The sequence below is a fragment of the Antrostomus carolinensis genome, unplaced genomic scaffold, assembly GCF_000700745.2.
Source record: "Antrostomus carolinensis isolate BGI_N321 unplaced genomic scaffold, ASM70074v2 scaffold49866, whole genome shotgun sequence".
Classification (NCBI taxonomy): domain Eukaryota; kingdom Metazoa; phylum Chordata; class Aves; order Caprimulgiformes; family Caprimulgidae; genus Antrostomus; species Antrostomus carolinensis.
In genome coordinates this window covers 16,099-32,125 of record NW_010324921.1, presented here as the reverse complement: position 1 = coordinate 32,125, position 16,027 = coordinate 16,099, and the positions used below count along the sequence as shown (strand labels likewise).

Below are 16,027 nucleotides of genomic sequence, written 5' to 3'. Positions count from 1 at the left end.
GAATGTCGTTGTTCTTCTATACTTCATTCAAAAGATCATTTTGAAACAACATGCTTCAGTTTAGCACACCTTTCAGAAAGGCTTTAAAAAACAGAAAGTGTTCAGGAGAAATCTCCAAGATTTCAGTGTGTTAAAAAAACCCCCCAACTTTTCCTGCAGCGAGGGATTTCAGAAACTTGATCTATTTCAGTTTTTCAAAGAGCAATTGGCACTATTCAAGGTTCTTCTTTCGGACAAAGGTTTTTAACAACAGAAGCTAACTTTATACTAGCAAAGAAAAGCACAGTATTCAGTGACTTGTTGAACTGTAAAAACAAGGCACGCTTCCCTCTTATCCTTCCAACCATGAGGAAAAACTAGTCAGCAACACTTTTATCCTGAACACGGTGGATCCTTCACCACTTTAGTATCTCAATCAAGGTCTCTTTCAAAAATATCTTTTAGCTTAAATATAAATAATGGACTTGATGCTGCAATTAGTGGCATGGACATTAGGACATCAGAAGATGCAGCCAACAGTTCTGCTTTCTGAAATTAAAAAAAATTGTGAGTTGTCAATATTGCTTAAAATTCTTAGCTATTCTACTTGTACTATAAGCCAATGACTGTGAATGCTCTCTCCTTTGGTAAGTTTAGAGCCATGCTCCTGCAGTTCACCTGCTAAAAATGTAAGGGTGACAGAGCACTGGGACAGGCTGCCCAGAGAGGTTGTGGAGTCTCCATCTCTGGAGATGTTCCAAACCCACCTGGATGCTTTCCTGTAGGGAACCTGCTTTGGCAGGGGGGTTGGACTAGATGATCTCCAGAGGTCCCTTCCAACCCCCACCATTCTGTGATTCTGTGAAAAATCCAAGACAAGAGAGCTCTGCTCTTTCTTGCTTGCTTGCCTGCCTATCTAGATAATCACTGTTCTCCAATTTGCACTCCCTTTTGATGGTGATCTTGTTGCTCTGCCAGAAGCAAATGCCACATCATTGCTTGAATCTTTACCAACTACTTTAGGGAATCTGTCAACTAGAGAGCCAAGTCAAGGAGATACTGTAAGGAAAACTCAGGACCAAAGCTCAGGATGGCGTTTCTTCTACATGCAACATAACCTATAATGGCGCGCTCATCTCTAGAACAGAACTGTCTCAATTACACACAAATAGTTAATAGTTTCATGCATTCTTCTAAGCAAAACCAAACTTTGAACTTAGGCAATTAAAAATGGAAATTACGTATGGTTATTTGGTTTTAAAATACATCTAAACAAGTCAAAAACCCTGCACAGTAGCAATGTTTACTTTATAGAACATGTTATTCTCTCCTTTAAATCCATAGAGCCATGACATTCTGCTTTTATTCTAATTGGTGAGCTTGCTATTTCAGAATGAATTAAATTTGAGTGAAGCAACATGAAAAGTCTAGATACACATGACAAACTAATATGATTATTAACCAAAAGCCATCTGACTGGAAGGAAACTGAGAGAACAAACAGGGTCTGTTCAAAAGTCAGTTTCAAGTGGCTCAGATTAACATATTAGCAAGTTTCCAAAAGCAAAATACTACTGTTTTTCTCAGACAGGCATGAATAGGTAGAATTAAGTTTTCGTTACTGGAAATGATGCACGTCCTTTGCTGCTGGCTCCCTAAGTCTCCATTGTGTAAGTTACTATTTTTAAATAGCAATAAAATGCAAATTACAAGTAAAGAACTTATTTGCAGATGATCTTACAGTCTGAAAAGTTAGTAACTTATTAACAGTTCATAATTTGTCCAATATCTCAGCATCAGAGCTGACTGCACTAGTGAGAAAGTTGGAGGTTTATTGTTGTTAGTGGTTTTGGGGGGGTTTTTTTAGGGTTTGGTTTCTTTTTTCTTTTTTTTTTTTTTTTTTTTTTTCAGAAAGCAAAATAGAACTAACAAAAAAAGATTTATCATCTCTGGAAGAGAAAACCATTTGACTTTAACCTGGCATCTTTAAGCATGCTATCTTGGTGTTTTCCAAGATCAAATATTTTTTGCATGCTTAAAGCCTGCCACCTAGTGCTTCAAAGGACAAATTCTGGAAAGCAGTAACAGAAAATGTACTTTTTTAATTCAATGCCATCTTCAGAAAACACCACAACTATTCAAAAGAGAGAAAAAAAAAATAAAAGAAAAAAAAAAAGAGTGTCTTCCTCCTCTAGTTTCTCTTACTTCTATTTCTCATTTCCTTTTACCTTGGAGGAAGAAAAAGGTGGTTTGCTTCTTTTTTTAAAATGGGATTTCCAAAATTTGCAATTCTACATTTTTCATTTTTAATGACTGGTGAAAACTTCCAATGTTAATGTCTTTGGCTTTTTTAATTTTTTTTTTAATAGTATCAAAGGAACTTTTAACATTTTAAGCCAGTCAGGAGACAGAGGTCCTGGACTGCACATCAAAGAACTCTCCCTAGGAAGCAATTTTTAGGTTCTTCAGCACTGTATGAAATAAACAAGAAAAGAGAACCAGACCAAAAAGAAAGTAATTGTAAAATACTGTATGCTTTCAGTCTGAAAATAATAATAATAATGATAATAAAAAAGTCTCTGCCTCCAGCCATGCAGGGATATGGACATAAATTATCTACAAGGGGATACAGTGGGATCCTATGGCCTGGGGAGGATAGTTACAAATGATTATGACTCAAAATAACCCCAGTCAGGAGTTCTGGCCCATGAGTGTAGCTGGGCTCACCACTCTCTGGAGAATGAGAAAAAGTGCCTCTGGACATGCAAAAAGTAGAGGAAAGAGAGATAAAGTCCAGGTTCCAGTTGACACCCCTGGTTCCCCTCCCGACAGTCTGCACGGCACAATGGGGTCAGTGAGGAGCTAGCTGGCTCTCACAGTAAACAGCCAGTGAGGCCGGTGCTTTTTATCGATGCTAAAAGGACTCAGACACTTCCTGCCATTTAATCCAGGACCATTTTTCTTTCAAAGAACAGGAAAAGCCTCAAGAGATTCCCACAGTGATCGCAGCTGAGCCTGCTGCCAGGGTACTGGGAACGCCGAGTCTGGGAGAGGATAGATCAGGGTTAAGAGAGAGAGAGGTATCTCCTTTTCTTCTTGTCACCTATTTACCGAAGACCTTCACACCTACCATTCCACTCAACACTTGCTGGGCTTCAGCCTTGTAAAAGGCTCCTTCAGTACATCAGGCTCTTTCCATGCCTGCTCCTGCACGTACAAACACAGCTCTCCTGTTCTGGTGTGTGCCCTCTCCTCTTAGAATCAGCTCTAGGTTTGAATGCTACTTTCCACTTAATTAAAACATAGCTGCATTAAACTACTTTTTTTAAAACCACTTTTAGCTCCAACACCTCCTAAAATAAGCCAGCTTTACATAACACACTCATCCCAACCACCTTCTCAATCAAATTCTTTGTTGTGCTTTGACAACAATTTGCCTAACCTTGCACCTATTAACGTGCTTCTGTAAAGCTTCTTGTACCCCATCTTTATTCCTCTGCAAATTTTTGCTGATGACAAACTCATCAGCTTAAAATGTCTTTTCAAGAGAATGTGGCCCTTTATTCTACATTGGCTACTTTTCTTCATTTCTCTATCCATGCCTTCTACCTTAATTAATCCCTTCACTATTTCCCTCCTTTCTGCCACAGCGATTCATTTTCTCTCTCCAAATAATTGATAAACAATTCAATGAATTCATTAATAAATTATAAAATCACCAACTGTCATTGAACATTAATCTAGTGCAAGCTCATGAAAAATGGTTTCTCCATTACATAGGTACAAATGTGCATGTGCTTCAAATGACTGCAAGTACTTATGAGGTATCTTCTTAAACCGGACTGTAGCAAGCAAAAGGCCATTTTCCTTTTACTGTACTAACTTCCCCTGCCAAACATCCTTGACCCAAAAGGGTCTGGGAATAACTTAGCATCTGGCAGTGTAAGCTGTTTTTCCTCTTGGCTATCTCTCAGATCTCTAGTACTTTCTGCAGAACTCTGCTCACTGCTCAGGACCATCTTCCGACAGCTAGAGCATATCCGGCCCCTGAAAGTCACTGCAGCGTGGGGAATCAAATTCTAGCAAATCTTGGATTACTTTAGTCTAATTCTAGGAAAAAATTAAGTGCATTTAATTTACTAGTACACTGGTACCTTTTCCCCACTTTACCAGGAAATACGAATAAGTGTTCTTTATTCCAACTAAAACTCAGTAAATACCTCGTGCCTCATTTTCCAGACTGATTTCCTCTGTACTTGGTACCCAAACCCGTCCTTCTCATGGTAAACTGCTACAAGTAATGCAGTAAGACAATAGTCTTTCACTAGTAAGACAGACAAAAGATCTCTTAGGCCAAGTTTTTAGCTCAGGAGGAAAAACAAACACACAACCATAATGAAGGAGAGACCCAATTGCTGTCTACAACTCCCTGAAAGGAGGGTGTAGTGAGGTGGGTGTGTGTCTTTTCCCCCAGGTAACTGATGACAGAACAAGAGGAAATGGCCTCAGGTTGTGCCAAGGCAGGTACAGATTGGATGTCAGGAAAAATACCTTCACTGAAAGGGTTATCAAGCGATGGAACAGGCTTGCCTAGGGAGGTGGTTGAGTCACCATCCCTGGAAGTGTTTAAAAGGCTAGATGAGGTGCTCAGAGATATGGTTTAGTAGTGGACAAGTATGGTTGGACTCGATGATCTCAGAGCTCTTTTCCACCAGGAGATTCTATGATAATTACCAAAGAGCAGATGTCCTTCTTTATCTCACCTCCGTTCCACAATAGCCTCCAAACTTACCTGGTATCCTGATAAAAGACCAGCCGTTCTGAGGGCTGATCCCCAACAGCCCTCCTGGATGCTCTGGGAAGAACTGGGAGCATTGCTTCAGCCAGTCAGCTGCTAGCTCAGGGGCTCCATTGAGTACACACTGCTTTGCTTCAAGACTTCCTCCTTCCTTTAGTGCCCTGCGCTCATACTCTGCGCTTCGGTCATTGCAGTAGAATTCCAGTGGCACAGCTGTTACCTACAAGTACAATAATCATCAACATTCCTGTTCAGATTTCCCTTCATCCCCAAATCCCCAGTTCAAGTACCTTCCCACAGGATAAAATTTTGAAAGTCAAATCCAATCTTAGACTGTCTTAAAATAAGCAAAGATGAAATATCTCCCCATACCACAAAAAAATCAGTCCTATGAATGACCAGGCATGTACTACTTGCCTTTTGATAAACAATGTCTTGTGCCAGCTGCTACACAACTGATAGCAAAGCTGAGAGTAAAAGAATAATACCCTTGCTGCACTCTCATTTTACCTAGATTTCTTTTTATGTTTTGCCCTTCACAATGAAGTATTTACCTAGCAAAGACAAGATTTACATATTGTCCTTAACAGAAATTCATGTGATAATTTAAAATTAGGAAGATACATAAATTAGAAAGGAAAAAAAATGAACAGGAAAACAGTCCTGTTCTGGAACAGCACATTTCTTGGGCTTGACAGCTGGCTTTAACAGACCTGAGCCACAGAAACAGTGCAAGTAAGCACAGAGTGATCTTTTTTTTTTATTATTTTATTTTTTTTTATGGCCATTCTATGAATGTTTTGCCCTATTACCTGCTTCAGTATATACAACCCAGCTGGACAGACCAGTGTTGCAAACACAGGAACTCTGATTTCATGCCATGTGAGCTACTCTGGAATGGTTCCATCACTTTAACTACCCCTGCTCTGCCCCATCCACCCAGATCCGGACAGAGTGTGGAAGGTCCACGTTAGCCAAAGAGTTGTACGCTGATGGCTGTTAAGGTCCTTGAGTAAAGAGTTTGTTCCAGCAGACAAGGTTGCACTTCGTACCATCTATGGCTTTCTCTTAATCTCTTGCTTACAAGGGTAAGGGACAACTTCGAGATACTGAAGTAAGAAAAACCAAAAGCAGAACTGAGCCATGGTACATACCACGACAGCCTACTCTGCTGGGTTTTTCTTCAGATACTTCACCACGAGTTAAAACATATGATCCCAAGCAAATACAACAATTACAACACTTTCACACAAATATAAATACACAACAATTCACTATCTAGCACAAGAATCTTTCCAATAAAATGCAGATCACCAACTTCTTCCAGACTTCTCTGAATATGTCTGTTTTGGGCCAATGTTGTGGGGTAAGTGTTTTCAAAAGCTATTTATAACCAAGATTACAAAAGAAAGCTAGTAGAAACTTTCACGTGCTATCTAGAGACTTAATAATGTGTTGTAAACTCACATAAAATGAAAAAAAAAAAAATATCAGACAATTAACTTTACAGTATGGGCTTATCACAGAGAAAAGTTACACATTTGCAATGCTTTATAGGTGTCTTCTCTAAGGAAGGAAATATGCAATTACTTTAGAAGTCATTGTCGCTTTTATTTCAGAAGTATAATTGAAAAACATAATCTATTTAAATTCATGTAAATTTAAAAAACTGTCATGAATACTAACTGTGCAAAATGACATTACCTATGGGACTATGACAAGCAACATAATAAATCAAAAGGAACACAGAGGGAATCAAACTTGTGAAATTTTTCACATTTCAAAAAAGGAGACAGAGCTGCGTAGGAAGAAACACTATGGGAGTCTGCTGGGTCTGATGTGAACAGTAAGCAGCTGAGTTTCTGGAGAAGTGAGAAAGGGTGGGAATTGATTTGATGATGAGACAACTGAAATATTAAACACAGCGAAAAAACTACCTTTGTACTGTAGACTAAAAGCTTTTATGTATTTGAAGGAGGATGAATTTTTTGTTCCAGCTTATTCTAGTGTGACACAATTAACAGCTAGACATTGAGAATAACATATATAACATTATATCATGCAAATGAAAATATTTTAATGGCTTAACTAAATAATAAGCAAGAATCTAGTTTAAATATCAACAGTTTTAGAACTGTAAGATGAAGGGAGCAACTTATACCTCAGGACAGATTGTCTGGTATCTTAGATGCTGGCTGCTCCTCCCTGACAATTTACCAGCTAGCTCAAACTATAAGGCATCAAGCAAAATCTCGGTGGAAGCCTGTGGTTCACTCCTGCTTAACAGAAGCTCTTATCAAGGGAAGAAATTAATCTCACAAACAGAAATTTATTTTTGCAAGGGCCAAGCAACTGTTTAAACAGATTCATAAGCATAATTACAGTATGTATCAAAATGAAATTTAAAAAGCATACAAAAATCTTAGCAATAATGGTAAAGTTATTGTTTTGCAAGATGCCAAGAGCTATTTTTAAACCAGATTGGCTTATAGGTCCATGCACAGAGTCCCATGAAATGCAGCAATTTGAAAGGGATGGTGTTTAGTAAGACTTTGTATACGTTCCCACTACTTAATAGATACTGTTAGAGTTGATGCTGTCGTGCACTGCCATCTGCAGTCAAAGCACAGGACTGTCCTTTGTGGGAGAGGGCAAAACCTCTCACAGCTGTCTCGTTGCCTGAACACTGATGTACACCACAACAGTGCTACAGGCTTTGGTTGTTTCTTTTAAAGGACACTGTTAACCATCATTTTGCAGTTTCTATTTCTACACTGGACAAACTGGAACAAATGCTCTTTCAGGCACAGACAATCTGTCACATTTACTTCCAGGACACTTAGGACTGTCAGCCCCTACACAGAAAACAGACTAATTTCTGACACAAGAAACACGGCTTATGTACTGAAAGCAATATGGAGGTTTGTACACTAGGATTTTTAAAAGAAAAATAAAGTCACGTGAGAAAATTCTACAAGAGGCATTTCAGTAATACCTCACCTAAAGGAAGAGCTAGTAGGAAATAATCTTGAGGAAATAATAACAAGAACAAATCTTCCCATGTAGAAAGCATGCATGTGTAACAGTGACTGACATCTGAAGACATAAGGCTATCTTTATTGTCAGCTCCTCACTTTTTACAATACATACACACACTTCTAGAATAGAGCACTGCACCTTCTACATGGCTTGACAAGAAAAATGACATATTTCTTAAACAGGTCAAAAAATCTTCCATTTAAGCTTGTTCATGCTCCTCCTCTCTATTTTTGTTTCCCAGGTTTGTTTTTGTGGTTTTACTTGTAGTAAAATATAGGTTAATCCTTAGTACTTAGTATGTCATATTATTTTCAAACTGACTGAATATAACAGTCATGGTTCAGAAATGCATCAAAAAATATAGTGATAGGGATATATGAATGCATTGCCACTTTAAATTCAGTTACCTAGTTTAATTAGGGTACTTGTAAAATGCTTCCTGCATTTATCTCTGTGCAAAGTTAACCTTTCAAACCTTGTGAGATGCCCAAAACCACTTCTCACCACAATACCTCTGACACAGAGATCTGCTGAGAACTGCTAAACTGAAATGAACAGTGTTATCTAAATTGAATTAATCAGAGTTTTAATGAATACAAGGACAGATCCTCCAAGTTGGGGTTTTTTTTTGTGATTGAGGCCTACCTGTTCTCATGAAAATTACCTGCATACAAAGAAACTACAACTCTAAAGCCCCCCTTCACCACTACCCCCTCCCACCTGCTACATAAACATACACTCCTATTTCTATCATTCGCTCCATTAACTTCCCCAAATCCATCACAGGTCAGACAACAACAGAGGGCTGTCGTTTCTGGGAACACATGTGCTCTTTCTGCCGTTTCAGGTCTTCTACACACCTGCCAAAAGTTTCTAACAAGCATAAAATTAAGTCTTTGTATTCCTAAAAACAAAAAGCCATGCCTCCACTTAATCATTTTTATACACCAGCCAAGCCCAAACAAGTAACTTTTATTCACTAGAATGCCGGATTGATCTCTCCTTGTCTTTCTCTTCTGCTTTTCTATGTAGCCTTCTGAGCCACTCTCCTCCCCTCCTAATGCACAGGAAGTATTCAACACACTCATCCGCAATGCAAATTTAAGAACAGAGGGCAACAAACCAAAGGAATCTGAAGGAAGAGTAGTTTTCATCATTTACTCTCAGAGTAACTGCTTGTTCTTGAACCAGGTAATATAATGTGACTGGGAGACGACCTGTGCCTTTGAGAATTCAGTTGTATTCCTGGCCCCTAGAGCTGCAGGCATGGATGAATTCCGCTCGAGGAGCAGCATGTAGGTGATAAGCACAGATCTTACTCACCATCCTCCCTTCTCCATATGCCAAGGTATAATTGCACATGTGGCCCCATTTGATTAAGCCTACAGCAATAACATCAACAGTAACTACAGAATATAGCATTTGGATGGCCTACTAATGTAAATATTGTCCAGCTTTGTCAAGATCCAACAACATGGAATGAAAACAATAGCCATGGACTTAGGAAGGTTTCTTGTGTCAGCCCAGGAAACTTCATCTAAAGTAATTTCAAAATTCAGTTAATAGTTGATGGACAATCCCAAGCAGTACCACTTAATATACAAAAGATTTAGAAAATGCCAACTCAAGTAATCCTTATATAGTGAAATTTGGTGTTTCCTTTTCGGAACATAAGCTGAGGCAATGATAGAAAATTAACATTTGTTTCAATAAAAGCATTGCTCCTCAGCCCCCTTTTGTCATCAGAGTTGACCAATCACCCCATTCTGTTCATATTATTCCTACATCTCCCCCTTAGATCACTGGGGAATAATCTACTTTACATTTTCTTCTGTAATTTTATTGCTTTTGGTATTAGGAGAGAATAACTCCTGTTGGGTGCATCTTACAACGTTCCTTTTCCCTTCAGTAGACATTACACTCACTTCCCCTATGAAAAAACCCACTATTGAATACAGTAGCAAAAGGATATCCTCACAACAATTTTACCCAACTAAAAGAACGTAATAGATCATTCAGTTCCTAGGACAGAATTCTAACAAGATTTAAAACACAATAGAAAATACATAATTTACAACTTAACTTAAGTGGACTTACCCGTGGACTGGCTATGCACAGGAAGGACGGCAGCTCAGTCACCTGGCAGCACCGTACACATGAGGTAGCTGATCTCCTTCGGTGTATGACATGATCTGAATAGCCAGTAACTGCTTTACAGTGGCTACTGAACACAAGGTTCTGAAAAAAAATTAAAATTAATACATTACTACATCTATGAAGAAAAACTCCTTTTAATCTTCCTTTTAATCACTCATGAGAAAGACAAAGGACATTCACCAACTATTTCTGTTTGAAAAACACATCACCTGCAGTGACAATGTACAGGATCTTTGTGTAATTACCAGAACATTCAAATCCTGAAATGGTTGAAATCAGAATAGCTCATATCAATACTTGCCTTTATGCTCAGTGGGAATCAGAAACAAGTTTTTCCTTCTTTGAACCTTTTGCCCTGAGCTTTCATAAGGAAGTACGGGAATATTCTAGTAGGTCTGACCCTCAAGCTATTTTATAGCTACTCCTTTATGTATCCTGAAGCATGGGTAAAAGGAAATTTGGCAGAGAAAAAAATTAAGACTCTAAACGAGACTGAACTGGTATCTTTGGACTTTCATCTTTTCCAATGTTTTCTTCCTTTCCTGTGCAAAATGGTTTTGAATTTTACCCTGAAGACTTTCAAGGTGCTAACGTGGTTACTCACACACATGAACACAGCCATGTGTAAAACCTGGAATTTGCCACAAGGGTATCAATGTCCTTTCGGTACAGAAAAACATACTGACTCAAAAGTGGGGGCACTGAGATGACACTGCAGTTTAAAGAAAGGTGAGCTCTTTGAAGATGCTCAACTCTACTCAACAGAAAACTAAATTTTCTGTGATTGCATCAGTTATTTTATTTCCTTTTTTAATTGTAAATATGTACATCAAATAACGAAATAAACTGCTTAGAGACTAAGCCATTTTTGCTACTCAGTTTTTATTCTGACTCTTCTATATTCATAGCGACCAACTGTTATATATTGTTATGTATAATAAATAAGAGTATTAATCTACATCCTATAGGAAACAAGCAACAAAAAAAAGAAACAGTGGAGGTATACCTCTCCCTGTCACAGGATCACAGGATGTCCCCTCCTGACAATTCGAGAAGTTCACTTAAGTAAAACAGTATCTAAAGCTTTGGCATTGTTCTGTCTCAGTTTCTAATGCAACAAAAATTAATTCCATGCTACTTTTATTATACACAGTCTCACAATTTTCTAAAATCCCAGTGTTCAAAGTTCTGAGCATCAGGGTATATGACAGAAGCAGACACCTGGTATATTATGTCACACACAGGATGGATGCATTTCTATGTATGTCAAACACTGCTAGAAAACATCCACAGCAGCAGTCTATTATGGATCACGTATTCTAGGCCCTTCCTAAGCCCAGATGTAGATGCACTGGGCAAGATGCAGATGGCTAGCACATCAATTTGGAACTTGCTGACAAGGCAGAAAAACAGTCTTACTGTACTAGCACCACCTAAGAAATACAACCTCAGCATCTAAGAGGGTCTTTCAGCTGCTACAGGTGTGACTCGGGGTCTGGAGCTGGCAAAAAGAAAGTTCATACTCTCCAAGTAAACATCTGCTCCTCTATAGAAAAGGAGAGAGCAGAGAGAGCTGCCAACAGCCTTTCACTGACCCTCAGCAGGGCTAAAAAGTGCAGGTCAAAGCTTGGGCTGTGCTGGATAATGTTGAAGTGATCCCAAAACCAGGGTCTGACTCAGCTGGTAATTCTTTATGAGTTACACTGGTTTAAGCAACAACCGCTTCACGTGTTCATCCCTGTCCCCGCAGAGGCCCTTCTTGCTGGCCTAGCTCTCTGTATTCATTCAGATGCTGATCAAGATGAAAACAAAGCCTTGCCCCTCCACTCCAGGTTAGTTTTGGGATCTGTTTCACCACCTGGTAAAACAGGCTGTGTGCTGAAACAGCAGAGTGGGCAACACAAGGCTGGACACATCTGTGGACAACAGATGTGAACTCCAGCTTAACTCATCTGAGGACCAGGAATGGTGGCAACGAAGCACCGTTATTCTGCCAAAAAGGGGAGTCACTTCCCATGACACAGTTGTGTCACTTCTTGTGCTAGTTTTATCACCTGGCACACCCCTCCATCAGTGTATTTAGCTACACATCTCATCAGAGAACAAATTCAACAGAAAGTTTTCTGTGGTCAGCTCACGCAGGGACGTGACCGTGCAAGCCCATATATATCAGAGGAGGCAGGATTCAGCAGCTGAGGGTAGCAAAAGGACAGCAAGGGTCACAGAGGAACAGTGACTTCTCCCAGCAACAGCAGCTACTAGATTGACTTGTAACAACTGCTTTAGCTCAAAGCCCCTGTCTTCCCTGTCCCTGACCCAGACGCTGGGGGGTTGATTTTATGACAAGGAATAAAATCACAACTTTCCCCAACACAAGAAAGACATGGACCTGTCAGAATGAGTCCAGAGGAGGTCCCAAGGATGATCCGAGGGCTGAAGCACATCTCCTATGAGAACAGGCTGAGAGAGTTGGGGCTGTTCAGCCTGGAAAAGAGAAGGCTCCAGGGAGATCTTATAGCAGCCTTCCAGTACCTGAAGGGGCTACAAGAAAGCTGGGGAGGGACTTTTTACAAGGGCAGGGAGTGATAGAACAAGGGGTGATGGCTTTAAACTGGAAGAGGGGAGGTTTAGATTAGATATTAGGAAGAAATTCTTTGCTGTGAGGGTGGTCAGACACTGGCCCAGGTTGCCCAAGGAAGCTGTGGCTGCTCCTCCCTGGAAGTGTTTAAGGCCAGGTTGGATGAGGCTTTGAGCAACCTGGTCTAGTGGAAGGTGTCCCTGCTGATGGCAGGGGGGGTGGGACTGGATGATCTTTAAGGGCCCTTCCAACCCAAACCATTCTGTGATTCTATGAATCAGCATTGTGTACAGTCACAAGAAGGTTCCAGCAAGTCTTACAGCAGCAAGCACTGGCATGCTGATTGTGGCCTGGTCGTCAGAGGGGACCGTTAACTTTATTTCCTGGAAAGTGAGAGTACAAGAAATGGACAGAGAAGAAGCTAACAAACTGTAATTCCAAACCTATGCAAGTTTGTTACTTAATTCTCTCGTGGAAGCCAATATCAAAGAGCCATTGAAGATGGCTTCAGCCCAGTAAGACATAGCCAGGAAGAAACATAAAGAAAAGGTTCCAAGAAGGTATCCAAAATAAGAGAAAAATATTATTTTTGTATACATACAGTATTAGAAACAGTTCTTGCATATGGGCATTAATCTAGTTTTCAGCACCATGCTTCCTGTGTACAAATTATGAGCTGGTCACATAAGAAACATCCCTCTCTGAATTCCATGACATAGGCAGCCATTAAATATTCATGAACAGAGCAGACACCAGATATAACAGGGACAGCGGAAACCTGCTTCCCATCACTCACAGACATGGAACAGATTGGGTAAGGTTACAGAACTGAACACAGCTACAGCCCTGAAATGGATCGTACACTTTAGTACAACAAAGCCAAGAAACAAAGAGAAGGATTGTTAAAAAATAAGAATGTTCATATCTACTGCAACCACGCTATCTGAAGTAAGTGTTGAAAGAGGCTTTCCTATATTGCAAAGAGCTGCACATAAATATGGGTCATTACTACCAGCATGTTAAGCTCATTAACACTCCTGATTTTTTTATAGACAGAAAATTGGGAAAGCAAAGGACAGAAGGGTTCATCTTAACAGATGAGACTTTATATCAATTTAAATCAATGTGTACAAATGAATACACATGTTGTGGAGGTGCTGAGTAAGGGGAAGGAAGAGACCTCACACTGCAAGGGATTTCTGTGTTTACATGAAGAAAATCATTCTATCTTTAGACAGATGTTACCTCAGTTTCAGAAAGATCTATTAAAAATAGATGTGTTTTTTTGTCTACTGACTTATTTTCATAGTTTGTCTCTTGTATCGGAAATGCTGATCTGAGCAGTTAAGAAAAGCCTTTCCAGATTTATACCACTTCCTTTTTCCTCTGTTTCTCCCCCTCCTCACTCCCTACATGTTACTATCTTATGAAGCCCTAGAGGAAGCCTTGGAGAATTTTACACTGAAAGTTTCTCGAATTTGGGCTAAGATAAAAAAGTGAGTTCACTTTGACTCATGATGAGGCATGCTGCTAGAAGACAGGCACATAAAGGGCAGTTTGTTTTTCAACTCTCCTTTTGGTTTTGAGCTTTTTTTTTTTTTTAAAGACATTCTATATGTAAGCTGTGCAAACAAAATTCTGCAAACATAGCTTAATTTAAAGTGACTTGAGGTGGTAATTTGTCTAATATACAGGTTAGAAAACACTTCTAAAGAATTTCTCATAACTGTAGGGCTAAACTTTGTTTAGATTTACTGGGGTTATTACAAATGTGCTGTATTGTACACACTGATGAACTCTGCTCCTCAGCTTGCTGTTCTCTATGTAAAAGGTACTAGTTACACCAGTCACTAGTTACACACTTTCACAGGACTGGGACCTTCTGAGACACAAGTAATGACTTCCTCAAAAAACGGAAATTATTTGGAGAAACCAAATTATATGTTTAAGTCTTGCCAGGTTGTGGTTCAGGTGGGTCTGTAGCCTACCCAAATGCTTTACATTTCATTGTTAATAGCAAAACCTATATCTGTATATTCCACATCTCATATTTAATGTCTATAACAGTAACTCACATTCTCTTCTTTAAGAAAATATAACCACTTTCAGTTTAATATTTATACACACAAACCCAAAGGCTATGTAAAAATCTGGATTGTCTTTCTACCTACGTAAAAATGAAAGCTACCTTCTGTAAGTGCATCATATAACTTCTGGTATCATCTTCTACCCTTTTTCTGTTAGGCTGCAACATTTATGTCACCACCCAAGTTTTCCTTAACCATACCAGTGAGAGGACAGAGCTACAGGATATTTTCAGAGATAAGCATTACACAGTCACTATACAAAAAGCTGAATGTAATCTTAAAAAAATAACTGCAAGAAAATCCATACAGTGTAGACATTTTAGCAGGCTATAAATGGAAACAAAGAATAATTAAACACCAGCACAGCCACAGTTAACTGGCATACACACTCAGAGTTGGCCTGGTCTTTGTTTGATAACTAGGAGGACTCATTTTGTTGGCTTTGCTGTTAACGCTGCAAAACATGACACCAAGCCCGAGGTTGGTTTCCTACTGCTTATGCGTCTTCAATTTCAACTTCCTCTACACGCTATTCAATTGAATTCTGGCTATCTCCTTTCCCCTTCCACACTCATGGACAGAAGCAATATTCCCTAGAGAAATTTGGCACGGTCTCACTGTTTCAGAAAAGATTTTTGTATCTGCTAACTGCCCTAAGATGCCTTCCTGACTATATGCTAGCACTTTGGTGAACTTATTTCCCAGTGAAACAAATCAATGGAGCTATAACCTAACTCAGGAAATCAACAGCAATTTAGTCATAAAAAGACAAAACCTTCACACACGTCCCAGGCAAAAGATTAGAGAAAATGACCTTGCATTATACAGTAAAACAAACAAATCTGGAGTCTACCAGACAGCAGCAAAAGCAAATTTCAGAGTAGAAAGACATCATTGATAATGCTGTCTACCAACTCTGAAACACTGCTATGCTGAAGTCTCCGCTTTCCTCAGTTGCTGCACTGATGTATTGAATTTGAGAAGACTTGGTTTCAGTCACAAAACAACCATCTTGCATGTAGAAAAACATTTCAAAACTCTTAAGCTTACACGTAAGCTTACATGTACATCCCTGACAAGTCACGAGTCTACTTCTGTTGCTCCCATAATATTTTTAAGAACTCTAATTCAACTGATTTATTTCTTATAGCAAGTTTTGAAATGTATCACCACATGGAAAGAAGATAGCAGTCAAGCTATTCTTCTGTTCAACACTTTATTAACTGTATCTATAGTTATACAACTACATATATATATATAACTATATATATAAAGCAGATAACAAAGTTATCCTGTTTCCAAGTTTGTTTTCCTCTGTTTTATAAGTATAGAAAGGTTTTCATCATTTCTCACTCACAATAATTTGCTACTGCCTCCACATCACAGAAAT

At 39.1% G+C, this 16,027-nt stretch overlaps 1 protein-coding gene across 1 annotated transcript in view; it reads right to left on the bottom strand.

Annotated features, from left to right (window-relative positions):
• LOC104527360 (chromatin-remodeling ATPase INO80) overlaps positions 1-16,027 on the bottom strand; it is a gene marked incomplete at both ends in the record, with an annotated part of 33,128 nt that overhangs the window by 1,374 nt on the left and 15,727 nt on the right. The window contains 4 exons of the mRNA XM_010171056.1: positions 4,771-4,996; positions 9,913-10,053; positions 13,329-13,331; positions 13,692-13,725. Coding sequence (XP_010169358.1) covers positions 4,771-4,996; positions 9,913-10,053; positions 13,329-13,331; positions 13,692-13,725 — 404 coding nt within the window. The remainder of the gene's footprint in view (positions 1-4,770; positions 4,997-9,912; positions 10,054-13,328; positions 13,332-13,691; positions 13,726-16,027) is intronic.